We start from the raw sequence: 14,950 nt of genomic DNA, 5'->3' as shown, positions 1-14,950 counted from the left end.
CACTCTCTATATCGTACAATTTTTTTGTACGTAAAAAGTGTCACGTATGCTTCGATCTACTTCGACAACGTTCCACGCTACCATTAGATTCTTCTCGTGGGTGTGCGCCATTTGGAACATCAATGATAAAATGCAACTTTTTTATTTTTCTAAAAACTGTACTATAGATGGACACCGTAAATGAATAATCCTGGCGAAACACTCGATAATTCTAAATATTTCGGGTAATCATTAAATGGTGTGCTGAAGATTGTCAAATTAGATACGAAGCAAAGCGTCCCAAGACTTAGACAGAAATGCTTTATATATTACAATATTATATATATATATATATATATACAATTAATAAAAATTCTTTCGTGACGTAACAGCGCCACGCTCTCACAATTTACAATTATTATCAATAGAAACTTCATATTCAGTTTTATGGCCATTTATATTATAATAATACGTGAAATTATATTCTTACTTCATCCTTACAATACGACGTGTTAATCAAGACTAGTCTCTTCACAAAAATAGGGAAGTTGCATGTAGATGCATTATTCTATAAGTTCGTGAACTATTCGCCATGTTACTCTGTACTATTATCAATTATTCATCGGCGTTTAAGAGAAATACTATAACAAAATTTTTTTACATAAAATAAAATTGGTTAATGTTAAAATATATTTTATTATATTCATACTTTTTTTTATCAAAATAATACAAGTAATGGCAATTTAAACATACGTCAGGAAATTATGGCACTGCGGTATAATTACAGTGACGTTTACTTAGATTTTTGTATATTTTTTTCCTTTTGAACGTTGCATTTACATTAAACAATACATCATTTCATTCTGCATTTTAGCTAAATCGGTGTGAACACATTCCATTCAACGCTTGCTGTTTGGCAAAACGTTTAAATGGATAGTCGTCTTGTAGGAAATCTTTTTAGTAGCGAAATCATATTTTTTAGACGCCAAATTTTTGACAATTACATTTCGAGAGAAATAATGTCGTGGATTAATCAAGAGGTACTAGATCAATCCAATGATTATAGAATATTACAAATGAAATCTCTCATGTATTATTTTTATCCTTAAATTAAGTTATATTTTGCAGCCTGATGATAATAGTTTTACGTTTTTTAGTACTACTTATATATACAATAATTTGAGATCGAAAGCAAACGAGAAATTGTCTTTTTCTCCAACTAATTCTATAGCCTCGATATTATAAGCTCAATTACTTTTTTTTATAGAATGTTACAATAAATACAAAATATTATATGAAAGTGTATATAATCCTTGTATTATCTTAAGACGCTATGACCGTTCACCTGAGAATTAAAAAAATTGTATATCCGATTATTCAAAATTTTATTTATGTTACGTGAAGACTCTAGTAAAATTCAATAATGAACTAGATAATATGGACTACGGAGTTTAAGAACAAATAGGTAACGTTGATCGTTTGAAACAGTAAAATATCTACGTGTTTTTTATTTCAAAAAGGTTCGTGATCGTTATTGTTATTTAGCTCAAACGAGTTGAAATGATGCGTCAAGTAGGATGCGAATAAAATGAACGTTACATCAACTATTGATTAATACAAGATGCATGGCTAATTACGCGTTCACTTAGTTTATTTTCGTTAAATTTGTCTTGTTTACTCGTCTTATCTCATAAAAATCTTGTACGATCTACGCGATCGCATTACTTTTTTTTGTTACTATCTATATTACAGATTTAATTGGCTGTAATTAAAGGTAATGAACGGGAGTAAATTCTAGCAGTTCTTATCTTCTTTTTCTTATCTTTTTTCGTAGAGTAAGATATTCATAAGTGGAATGGCATAACTGATAAACGGTCGACAAGTACGGCTGTTTTATCATAATTGTGCTTACTCTTATAGAAAAAAATGTTCTTTTTCTAATTTAACATTAAGTTTCAAATAATAGTCTAACGTGTATAAGTTATTTAGAAATTATGAAACTACGGATAAAATCACACACTGCAGCCTTTCATTAATCTGAAATAGTCATATGTATAGCTGTATAAATTACATTTGGTCACGATGAACAGTATCTTGAATTATCGATGTATAATTCAAAAGTATTTAGAAAATTCTGATTGTGTACCATAATGGAAACGTGCCTCATGAATGATTTAAATAACAAGATATTTCCACGAGAAAACTGCCATACCAGTCGGCGTTTTTCTTATATAGACCATTTGATTGGATAAAGAAACGTCTCCTACGTATGGCTACTTGCACATGTGCAATCCAGTATACGTCTTAAAAATATCCGAGTAGATTCTACTTCTCGATAAAAGGCAAGAGAATTGTTCCGCTCGTGTTCATCCTATAGTATGATAACGCATCTACCGGGAATACGTACTTGTTTCGTGTTTCGATGGATTGACTCTTCGTAGATAAACTGTAAACGATCAAATTCGGAGGAGCGAATTCGCGTAAAATTTTTTTTCTCCTACGCGCACACGTGTTTCTCTCTCCGTAATCGTGTCGCCGGCTGAGCGCCCGTTTGTGTTTTCCAGGAAACCTACGGCAATCTACTGAACTCTACAAATCTATGCGGCCGTGGCCACCTCGACAATCTCGATCTGTATTTAAATAATAATAGATGAAAAGTCGAAATTTTTAAGATATATATATATTTATATCACGTACTCGCGAACTCGCTTGATAATAATTGTGACGTATCTTACAAGTATGTATTATACACATTATATATCTCCATAAGATCGGAACGTCTCGTGTTTGTCGTATACCTAAAGTCGCGCGTAATTTTCTTTCTTTCCATACTTTATATTATATACAAATTGTAAAATGTCTTCTTAATGAAAAAAGTCGTGTCGGTTTGTGTATATCTCTTTTTTGGTGTGTATTTGTATTTCTGTAATATTTTTCTCTCTCTCCTACGAGAACTTGAACGTATATATAACATTCGTATTTTTTTCTTTTATGTATTCTTACATTTTTACACATACGCGACATTCCCATGCATACTCGCTTGCACTCGTTCGTGATTTCCATCACCGACATTCGTACTTCTTTGCATTCGCTCCCTTTCGTCTTTCCTATGTGAATATTTTTCGTGTCTTCACACAGAGTATTTCTCGGTCGCAAGATACATAATTATACCCGCAGTTTTTTGTACATGCGTGTCTTTTCAAGGTCAATTCATCGCGTAATTACACCTGCGATGTGATTCCACATTTCTCGTTCTATTTATAAAAAAATAAATATGAGAGAATAAGCATGAGAATGTCAGAAAGCGGGCACAAGCATTATACTATTCGGTATTCCAAGTCGTATCTGATATTCAAAAAATGCGGGCATAATATAAGTGTGTAGATATACATATATATTATATATACAGGGTATTAGTTAAGTATGTTGCCATACTCAACAGAGCGATTCTTTAGTTTATTTCAAGTAAAAAAAGTCCATATAAACATGTGTCCTAAACGGCTTAGTTTCCGAATACAGGTGTTTGCAAATGTTTGACGAAACGGTAAATTGCGTTGGAGATATCTTCCTGCATAAATATGTCTTGCTTCACGTGAGTTACCATTCGCACAACCGTAAACAAAGTGACAAAGTCAAAGTCACAAAATCAAAAATAGATTTCAGTTCTGATCTTTGAGAAGAAGGCTCGATGGATCATGGCGCAAGGTGGACATTTTCAACAATTCATCTAATTGTTTTATTTCATCAGAAGAATTGGAGCCTGTTTTTGTTTTTCTGTTTTGACTAGTTTTTGACTAGTTCAAGCTATATTTTCTTTCAAATAAACAGATTATTACTATACGTTTAAATTTTTTTATTTCGGAAATTAAGCCGTTTAGGACACATGTTTATATGGACTTTTTTACTTGAAATAAACCAAAGAATCACTCTGTTGAGTATGGCAACATACTTAATTAACACTCTGTATATGTATATAAAATACACACACATATACATATATATATATACACATATACATATATATATATATATACACTTGAGATTCACGGAATGTGATTGAATTTTTACTTTAAAAAAAGATTAATTTCATGTTTTCGAAATTAGTGAAGAAAATTGTAAATATAAAAGGAAATATGAAGGCCTGTACTTATTTTTATACCTTTGACGAAAGTAAAAATTGGAATGTAAACTGAATGAAAAGGAAGAGTCCTTTTATGTTCTCAATTTACATTCCGATCTTTATTTTCACCAGGATATTGTTCAAGCAAATATTCTTACACATGTAATATTTTTTCTCAAAGAAAATATAAATAATTTCGATTACAAAAGATCGAAGATAACTTATCGTTAACTATGGATTAAAAATGACCTACATTGTTGTAGATTTATTACACGTACAGAATCTCATCGCATGTCACACTCTTAATGATGTCAGCGAACGACACAGCCATTTATCTAGAACGTCAGAACGGAAAGCTCGTCTTGACATCTCGAGCGCCAAAATTCTTGCTTCCTCATTCGTCGAATTCTCATTCCTCACTCGACGCACAGATGCATCAGAAATTCATTCATCGTACATCGAGTATCCTAATATTCTCGGTTACATGAACATGAATTAAACTCGGATGATGACGGAATGGAAGAATTATACGTATCGCGCGGGTTCGCGAAACGACAAAACATTTTCGTTGAGGAGAAGCATCCGGCGCCGTCGTTACTCCGGTGTCACGATCCGAATTAAACAGTTCCATCGATCCAATTTCTAACCGATTCCAATCTCTTGACTATCTATTGCGAAATCTTACCCTCACTCGACGAGAGTGGAACGCGGAAAAGGGAGAGAGAGCGAGAGAGAGAGAGAGAGAGAGAGAGAAGAGAACCCGTGGTGGTGATAATAGCGTCTCGACGACGATTGAAATTCGTTGAAGTCGCCAGCTGCCAGGCAGAGGCACACGCTCCCCTCAAACGGACACCCGCCGCGGTTGCTCGCAATAGTGATGCTGCTCGTCGAGGAGTATCACACTCCTCGCGGCAGAACAACGACGTCAGATGCTGGCACGGTGCTGATACAGTGATGGTAATGGCAGCATCGAGGAATGCTGTGACGTCCGCGGGTCGCCCCGCACGCTCAACGCCGACAGCTGTTGCATTGGCAGCAAGTGTGAGATCTTGCCCGGCGAGCGGCGCACCGTGAAACGTGGTCTCCGCCGCTTTTCAGCGGCAGCTACACACCGACGCTTCGTCGTCCAACGACATTGCGTTCCCGTGATTGCCAATTTGGCCGGACAGTATCGAGCCGTTTGCCGTTATCACATCGCCCTCGAGACGCACCGCTCCTTGGGCCGCCTAAAGAAGGAGTGTGAAAATGGTCGATTAATTCTCACGAATGAACATTCATTGCAATGGAAATGAAAAAGTCCACTTGATAATGCCATTTTAATTCGTGAATATTATTTATGCGCCATTTGTTAGACTCACAATTAGGCGAAATGTGCGGAATTTTATATTACAATCCATAAAAATTTAATGAAGAAAGAAATGACGATTAGACAGTTGATACTAAATATTCGGCAAAATGATAGATGAACAAATAAGGGTAAGTTGTACCTGTAACGCTTCGGCTTCGTCTCGTCTTTCATCCTCCGTATTCATAGTCACGAATCTCAAAACTAGTAAATTAAGCGAGGCCGCCACGATCGCCAAGCCGAAGAGAATAAATATTAGGGCGAACATCACATACTCAGGCTTCTTGTTGAGCGCATTATCCTTCTGCAGCGCGACCATGTCGCCGAAACCGATTGTCGTCAAAGTAATGAAGCAATAGTAAATGGAATCGAAGTAGGACCACCCCTCGTACCTGGAGAACGCAGCGGCACCGCCGGCGATAGTCAGGCACGACAACGTCGTTACCACGCAGATGAGATTTATCTCCGAGGCCTGCAATACGTTGCATGTTAATTTATAAATCTAAATTCTATTAATATGTATTACATATATTGTATCGTGATAAACGCTTAAGGAACGAGAACGATTCGAACGATTTAATCTTCGGTATTCGAGCGAAGAAGGTACTCGGGGGAAACTGTACTAACTGATTACATTATTCAAGCGATATGAAATAAAGAAAATATACATAGGTTCTAATACACAGAGAAAAATGTAAAGTAATATGTGCTAGAATTCCAATAAATTTTATGGAATTGGCAGGTCCATGTAGGTGCTCGCTTGTAAAATTTACTTTACTTTTCTGATAAATGAGCGATCGTTGTACAGCTATATTGTAAGGTACTTTTTACATTTCGTAAAGTACATCGATAAAAATTACCATACATCTCAATAGAATTTATTTACTTTATCGAGTATTCTTTGTTTTAGAGCTGATAAAATTTACTTTACTACGCAATAAAAAATACAAGCGTGTCTTGAGAGCTGTTCGTACTTACAGTCTTGAGAATAGTATGATTTATTTTACTGTAAGGTAATAATCACTTGAATGAATCTACTGTAATTGTAATGTACTTTTTACACCTTCAATATTTTTACTTTTAGGCAAGTAAAGTTTGTCATAAATTGAGCAAAAATAATCAGAATATTTTTACTTGTAAGGTAAAAATTTTTCTCTGTATAATTTTGATTAGAAAAGATTTCAAAAAGTTAATTTGAAGCCACGTTAATTATTAGATATTAAATAATTTGAGATATCATAATTATGAGTTCACGTTGATTTTATAGCATACGTTTCTCAAATTGAACAAAACAAATTTTTACTGAAATTAATTCTTATAACATCTGTAACTTTTTAAAATTCAATATTATCTACATATATTTTAGTGTAATCTACAATTTATTCTGTATAAAACTCTGCTTAAAATTAATTTAACGAATTCCTATATACAATTCAAACTCTTGCACTTGAATTATTACAATTCCGCTATTTTGAACAGGAACACAATTTCATCCATGTTTAATTAACTTTAATAATCTGTAGTGTAGAAATTTCGACGATTTTAGTGCAGCACGTTAGAAAGTGCACTATTTGTCTCGATAGGACGTGCCTGAATCCTGTTTGAATCGTATATGGAACATTCAATGATAAAATATGTGGTTCAAATAAACTTATTGTTACCTGGACGTTCCTACAGTTTAGAAGCGTCTTTACGCTCCGTATCACGACAGACGAGAACTTATTCACGCGTTCTCCTATACTCTGGAACATCACGAGTCCTAATGGGATACCAATGATCGCGTAGCACATCGTGAACAATTTGCCGTATATGGTAGTCGGCGTTGAGTGTCCGTAACCTGAAATATAAATGAAATGCAAAATAAACTTTGACAGTTTTCCAGCTTTCGCGTGTGATCGAAGAGAAACGGCACTCCATGAATTTAATCGACGTTTCGTGCGAAATCGCAAAACATCGTGCACAATGTGAATCTGTGTATTTTCTGTTACGATGAAAATAGTTAAATCGATTAAAACGCACTGACTGGTGAATATGTCTCCAATGATCCATTCGTGCGTTGCTCAATCACTTTCAATTTCGAAATCACGATCGTTTATCGAAAAGCTCGTAGAATCGAAAAATGATCTTTCGTGATAAATGAAAAAATTGATATCACCTAAAATGACATATAAAAATTGTAAAATACTTTTGTTTCTTCTAATTTAAAAAAAAAACAATAGTGGTTTAACACTTATAAAGGTTGAAAGAAATCCGAATTGCATATCAAATTTGCTTTTTTCAAACTGTCGCATTTGGGTACCCGCCAAACAATTTGAGTTATCGAATAGGTTTTCAATGCAAATGGATAGTAACACAGCGGTAGTTACGCGTAATAAACTCGATTTGAACATCCGACGGTATTCAGGGCAATGCAATGGTAACATTGCAACATGTACCTATCGTGGTGAGGACCGTTGTAGCGTAATAAAACGCGCCAGCGAACTTCCACTGTTGGCCAGCTTTGTGAGGTTCCGTCTTCAGCACCACTGTTTCCATGATCTTGAAGTCGTCCTCGCTTATATTGTATTTTCGTATGACCATTTTCTCAATGGCTATGAACAGAATGAGAGCAATGATTAGATTGATACGTATCTCGCGATCCGAAGGCATCAATAGAAGTATAAGTGATGACTGATAATGGTGCACACCTATTATTTATTATTATTATTTATGATGATTTCATCGGTGATAGAGAAAAAGAGAGAAAGAGATATCGCTATTTATTAAGTGTTCTTATAGAATAACATCTTTCCGAGGGTGAAAACTTTATATTAATTATATACAGCAAGACATGTTACAATAGAAACCATCTTTGACACAAAAATGATGAATAATTACAAGAAAAAGAAATTAAAAGAAGAGAGAGAGAGAGAAAGAGAGACGAATGAAAATATATCACAGAGTTAAATAAAATGACTAATGACCTTTGAACTTTTCAGAGTGTGCTTTCAGAGACTCTGTCGGAACAGATGCTTCATACATCGGGACGACGATAACTCGATTTTTTTAATGAAAATTACGTGTCAGATACGCGCAAAACTGTCCCTCCCATGAATAAAAGCCAAGGCTCATCTTTGTAAAAAAAAAAAAAAAAAAACCACGGCATCGCACAAATCGCTGTTTCATTCTACTACTACTGGGATTTATAAGGCTCGCGGGAGATGGCATTTATCAAGCATTTTCGAGCTTTCAGTGAAACAATGGCCGCGACGTTGTAAGATCGTTCCCCTTTGACGATAGTGCAACGACATTCTTCTACTGGAGATGCCTCTCTGCATAACGTATACTCCGCACATATGTCTCGCACAAATACCCGCCGTCGCCGCATACACGATTACACACTAATGCACTCGTACATAGAGCTCATTGCTCGCTATACGGCTAAGTAATCTACACGAATGACAATAAAGGAGCTTAAGGAAACCCCCAGACAACACAAATACCTAGAAGCGTTGTAGAAACGTCTGAGAGACACTTCAATCCCTCCGATGATCTTTTCGAGTTTTCAGACGACTCTCTTAGATTTTTGTTTACTTAAGACTCTATTCATTCAATGAAGTTCTTGAAGTCAAATAACGAGAGGAGCTATTGTATCTATATCATGTTGCATAAGTAAAAAATAGAAATTACACAACGAAATTGCATGAAATAATTTACATAAAATCGAAATCTTATATAAAAAATACATATATATTTTCTCGTTGAAAAAATTAGAGTTTTAAACTATCTGTATTATGTTATGTCTTTATGTATTAATTAACTTTACGAGGCATATCATTATTTATAACTCGAGTCACTTATTAAAAAAAGTCTAGTCATTTTAAAAAGAATATGCCACCTGTCTAACTTGAAATTTGCAGAGCACGAGCGGCTCAATTTATCATCTAACTTACCATCTAACGCTTCTTTGCGTAATTTCTCCGTCTCGGACTCGAGCACGTCGAAGATTGCAGCACCGACGAGGAGATAGGTAAGCGTGAAGACGATTAATGATAAAGTTCGGACGTTTTGCTTCTTCATTCTCTAGTGAGCCACATGCTCACTAGCAGGGCCCCGGCCCTAATTACTTGCATCGCTCAGTGAGATACAATTTGGGTTGCTGGGTCCATGATGACCCCCTTCTCTCTTCTCCTTCCAAAGTGATACTTGACGGGGCCCCTTTCTTCCTTATCAAACGCTACAGACTTAGCACACGATCCCTTGTCTTCAGGATATCTGCTTCCTTGCCGTAGTAATCATGCAATCGTTTTCGTTCATCTGAAACTGTCGCGTCTACTTGTCCTATCAAAGCTAAAAGAAGTATTGTATAAGAAACATTATCGTACTGATATGTATAATAATTTATTAATAAAAACCAGATCGACAACAAATTCTTGATAAAATAAGTAATAAAGATGCATGCGGCAATTGGAGCACCAAATTTATTTTATGGCAACTGAAAGCGAGCCAATGATATGAACGAAATTTACGAATCTGTTCCAGCAATACTTCGCATTATTTTAAAGATGTGGGTCACTTAAGAATGAACCGCAAAGATTGAAATCGATTTCATTGAACACTTTTTCCCTTCTTCACGAGTTCGCTTTTTCGGAATCGCTTTCTTAGCTTGAAATTCAGATGCACGATGAAAAGGTATAATCGTTCTAAGCGATCAAGCGAAAGAAATGATTTTAAGACTTCCTTTTTTTTCTCATTGGCGTAGCGAGTCAAATCTATTTCTTCGATGGGGATGAAACTGGACTCGGATTCGGACTGAACAAAAAATGTGCTGATTTAGAAGAAAAAGATTTTTAGCTCACCTGCAATTTGTTCCGGATTCTCCTTTAGGTACGACAAAGAGTTGAGCAGAATGATATGGCAGTGCTTTCGCTGCTCCCACTGCCACGTTCCCTCCATTCCTCGGCTTAACACCCCACGCTTTCAGAGCCGACTAAACAAAAATAAGATGAAATTCTGATGAGTGGCGAGGCACATTTCGCCGAGAAATTGGTTTCTCATAATACATTCGAGAAACAATGCCGAGTGGAATTTATTTTGTCAATATTTGCTGATATTGTTTTTCACTTGAAACAGTTCTGATATCGTATTCTTCCTATTTGTTGGAAAAAATACTGGAATTAAGCGAACAAGGTAAAGATTTAAAACATGACAAAAATACAAAAAACGCGTAAAATAAATGAATATATTGTATTATATATGGAAAGTACAAAAATGTTCAAAAGAAACGAAATGTAAGTTACCGTAAATTTGAAGTCTTTTACTAAAATTACATGTCGATTAGTGAAAAAATGACTATAAACAATTAGAATTGTTTTGAATGTGGATTAAAGATGATTTGGAATGTAAGAGTTTCAGACTGGCTTTTATCGGGATTAATTGATCAATCCAATTGAACTCTTTGTTATCCATTAACTTGTTAATTGCTTCCAACTAAGCGTTATTTGAGAAAGTAAATTTATAAAATTCATAACAAGATTAACAAATCTTAACAGAAATAGTACCTTTATAGTGCAATATAATAATCGCTGATAATATATTATTGCAAGATCCAGCAAGTATCTGATTCTCATATTTACATTGAAAATATTCTCCACATTAAATATTTGTAATTAAGATTAGATAGCTATAGCTATATATATAGAGTAGAACAATTTACATTACAAATACAAACGATATTTCCATCAAAGATTACAACCTACAGTAATTTTGGTCGGTTCGGATGTGCGTTTATTCATGAAACTGGAAGCATGAACAATGAAATATACATTTTCTTCATATTATAATAAAACTCTTCGGAATCGTGTTGATTTTGGTCATTGATTTCCACTAATATCTTCCATATGATGCTATTCTGGATTGTTAGGATAAATCTTACATATATGCCTTATGTTTCACAAAAGTTTGCTTAGTATATATAATTTTTAAAAATAAGAAGGAATATGAATATAAGTCATTTCGTTACATTAAATATATAGGATATTTCTCGCTGTGTCTTTAGATACAGCTTTCACATATATAACTGCAATAAATATCAGATCCATCATAATAAAAAGATTTAATCGTGAGTTTAAATAATGAAGTTAGTGGAAAAATAATAAATTTTTTTATATATTAAATTGAGATCTAACGTGATAATAAAAATTCTTATAAAATAAATCTAATAAAAATAAATTGTTGTAGCAATTCATACATATATGTATAGATACAAATAGAAATAAGTAGTACATACATAATAAGATATAAATGCGCGTACCAATGCTGTGTATAAGACAGAGAGAGAAGAAAGATGAAAAAGAGGAAAATGAAGGAAAAATTTCGCAAGGGAGTATCTAATAAAGAAGGAAACTGCTCATCATCCATCCAATTTAAGATGAGTTCTAGTAATTCTGTAAGCAATGAGTCTAGCAACATAGAGTCATATCAAATTCTTTCAAATCTTATCCCCTCTCTATCCTATCTCTCATCCTCTCGTTTTCTCTTTTTTATGATTTAAATTAAGGTTTGCGTAATATAGTTGGTTAGAGATTGACGGCCTGTGTTTTATTGAATTTATGATAAATTGCTTCCGAAATTTCCATTTACTATACAGGCAACGTTGTGAAGCGAGAAGAGAGAAAGAGGGAGAGGAGAAAACCGTTTTCGTACATTTAACCCGTGAAAGAAGAGATTGCGAAAATCCCTTCGTGAATCAAGGTAAGGACTGCGATTAGAACGCGGCGATTCCTTTCATGAAGGAGAAAATCTACTGAATACATTTAAATAATAAATATTCGCAAAACACACATTAACGTCGATAATGATCAATGAATGTATAAATCTGACACTTCAAAAAGGATATTTACATCTAATCCGTACATACGCATCTAATTGAATTTTTCGTTCGAGTTAATGATATTAAACAGAAGGTGAATCAATCTATGCAAGCCTATTAGACTAATTGCTTTGGACAAACCATTTCTTGTCCAAAGAAAAAAAATAAAAGCTAAATATTAATTTATTATTATTTTGCTTCATTGATATTATTCATAATTTATCATGATGATCGACTTAATCGCTTCTATATGAGTCGTGTTCAGTGTTACATGCAAAAAAATTATCGTGCGGGTTTAACATATAGCAGTGTTTTATCATCTTTTTTACATATAAAGGAAAAAAGTAAAAATATATTTACTTACTATAAATTTACTTTTATATTTTCGTCTTCATTATTAAAACTTTAAGTAATTCTTAATCAGAGACAGATAAATTTCTAGTAGAGTACAAAATGTTCCTTTTAAAGATGCGAAACGGATGCCTTAACAGGTATACAAGGATGATTGACGATTTCATATTCATAAAATTTTTGTCTTTTGCAATTTAAGACAGACAAGGACACATATTTCTCATAGGAAGAATATATATCCTATACTCACATATAACACAATCAATACTAGAAATTAAAATGCCTATAACGGTTGAGCCTGAATCTTTTTAATGCTTAAATAATTCAATCTTGAATTATTTAAGCATTAAAAAGATCCAGCCTCAACCGTTATAGGCATTTTAATTTCTAGTATTGATTGTGTTCTCACATAAACGGTCTAAAAATAAAGATTCTTAATATTGATTATACATAATCTCTAACCGAAAAGGTCAAGGACCTATCACTTTAGCGGAAGACACGTCGTAATTCTGCGCCATCCAATCATTATCTCGTGATAGAATCTTCATTGTTGTATCCTTGGATAGGTCACGAGTTTAATAACACTAGTTAGCTATCATACTGCTCGCGATGCTCTCTAATATCGATTATTGTGCGCACGATTCAGTAAAGGGTTGTTGCGATAATGGCTTATTTGCTCCACTGAATCAACGAGAACAATAAGCCATGGTAGACAAGTAAAGGACGACGTACCCGATCGCCCACGCTGCTCTTCTCTGAAGACAAAGAATTTCTTCAGAAGTCTGCTAAACGATAAATCAATTTCTCATCACGACTTCGAATTTGCCTAATATGAAAAATGCGGGAAATATCGTTACGCAAATGATAAAGAGGTCAATCTGTTTTTCAGATACACTCGACACTCGGATTTTGAACTGTATATAATTTATTTTACACTGAACAATACGACTTTTTGCACTATAATATACTTATTTATTATTCTATGTTGAATTATTTCAACATAAAAATGATATAAAATATAATAACAAAACTAATATGTGATTCAAAATTAGATTAAAACACAAATTAAAATTAGAACTCTGATAAAAATAAGACTGAATGTTTCGCCTCGCATCTGCTGTGTCTTAAAATCTGTGAAATTCTGTTTAAAAAAACATAGAAGCATCATGAGCTTTTTAGAACAAAGTTTTTTGCGAGAAAGACCGTGCAATTAATGTATTTTTGAGACAAAAAGTTTATAAATATCTATGAATATCTTGTTTGAATAAAAAAAATTAATTTAAAAAATTATTACACATAATAATTTAAAGGAATTATTCAGAATATAATATAAAAGGCATTTTTTTAATTGTAATTTTTATGCGGCAGTCTTGATAAAAATCTTTGTTGTACTTCTGACAGTGATATAAAACAAAAAATGTGTAAGCTGTTTTTTGAGTTTTCTTCGCCTTTCTTCTCTCTTGTTTATACTCGGCGTCATATATACAAAACATTAGGCGATATTCATAGTCCGATCTTACATTTAGGACCACCTTAAGTACAATCTTAAGATGTCATGAACCAATCAAATGTTGTATTAGTATCTTAAGACATTACTCAAGATGGTCTTAAAATAAGAATTAACTACAAATACCGGCCATTGACTGTTCTATTTGGATAATAAAATAACCGACACTTTCTTTCAGTATGCAAGCAAAAAGATACATGTGCTTACACAAAAATAGGCATAATAAATCATTAGTCCTTTTCAGGAGTTCGATTATGTATTTTGAAATGAAGTGAAAATTACAAAATTGAGCAAGGATTACTAGATATTGACAATTAAATTATGAATATTCTAATGAATTTGTTCACTTTTGTCATTTTCACCTTATTTCAGGATATACAATCAACCCCCTCGACTAAAATTGGCCCTTTTAAGAACTATTATGTATTTTTAATATCGGAAGATCTGAAAAGCTATGTTGGAAATAAATAATTAATAAAATAGGTAGATTATATATTTTTCGACCTTTCTCGGTTGATTATCACTGTCAAAGTAACAATAAAAACTTTCATTGATTGACGCAAAAAAATATCAAAATTCGAAAAAGGAAATCAGAAAATATTTTGAATAATTATTAAAATATATTAGGTGTAGTAAAAAGAAATCCATTATTTTTCTAATAGATGGCTTTAGTAATCTGTATCTCGCGTTGTATAAGTGCGATCGGGTTGCGCTAAATGGCGTTAGGAAAATAAGATTTTGTACTAAAAAAACTTCTCAGACAGTTTTGTGATTGCTTGACTCAGTATTGTTTGAGTG

General features: G+C 33.6%; 1 protein-coding gene across 1 annotated transcript in view; it reads right to left on the bottom strand.

Moving 5' to 3' along the window:
* Positions 1-4,822: 4,822 nt before the first annotated feature.
* Task6 (TWIK-related acid-sensitive K[+] channel 6) overlaps positions 4,823-14,950 on the bottom strand; it is a 102,460-nt gene continuing 92,332 nt past the window's right edge. The window contains 7 exon segments of the mRNA XM_018454766.1: positions 4,823-5,199; positions 5,201-5,325; positions 5,587-5,916; positions 7,106-7,281; positions 7,880-8,035; positions 9,377-9,773; positions 10,283-10,413. Coding sequence (XP_018310268.1) covers positions 5,025-5,199; positions 5,201-5,325; positions 5,587-5,916; positions 7,106-7,281; positions 7,880-8,035; positions 9,377-9,503 — 1,089 coding nt within the window. The 5' untranslated portion in view covers positions 9,504-9,773; positions 10,283-10,413 and the 3' untranslated portion in view covers positions 4,823-5,024.

Source organism: Mycetomoellerius zeteki, unplaced genomic scaffold (genome assembly GCF_001594055.1).
Source record: "Mycetomoellerius zeteki isolate Tzet28-1 unplaced genomic scaffold, Tzet1.0 scaffold112, whole genome shotgun sequence".
Taxonomy (NCBI): Eukaryota; Metazoa; Arthropoda; class Insecta; order Hymenoptera; family Formicidae; genus Mycetomoellerius; species Mycetomoellerius zeteki.
This window is presented reverse-complemented; position numbering and strand designations above follow the sequence as displayed.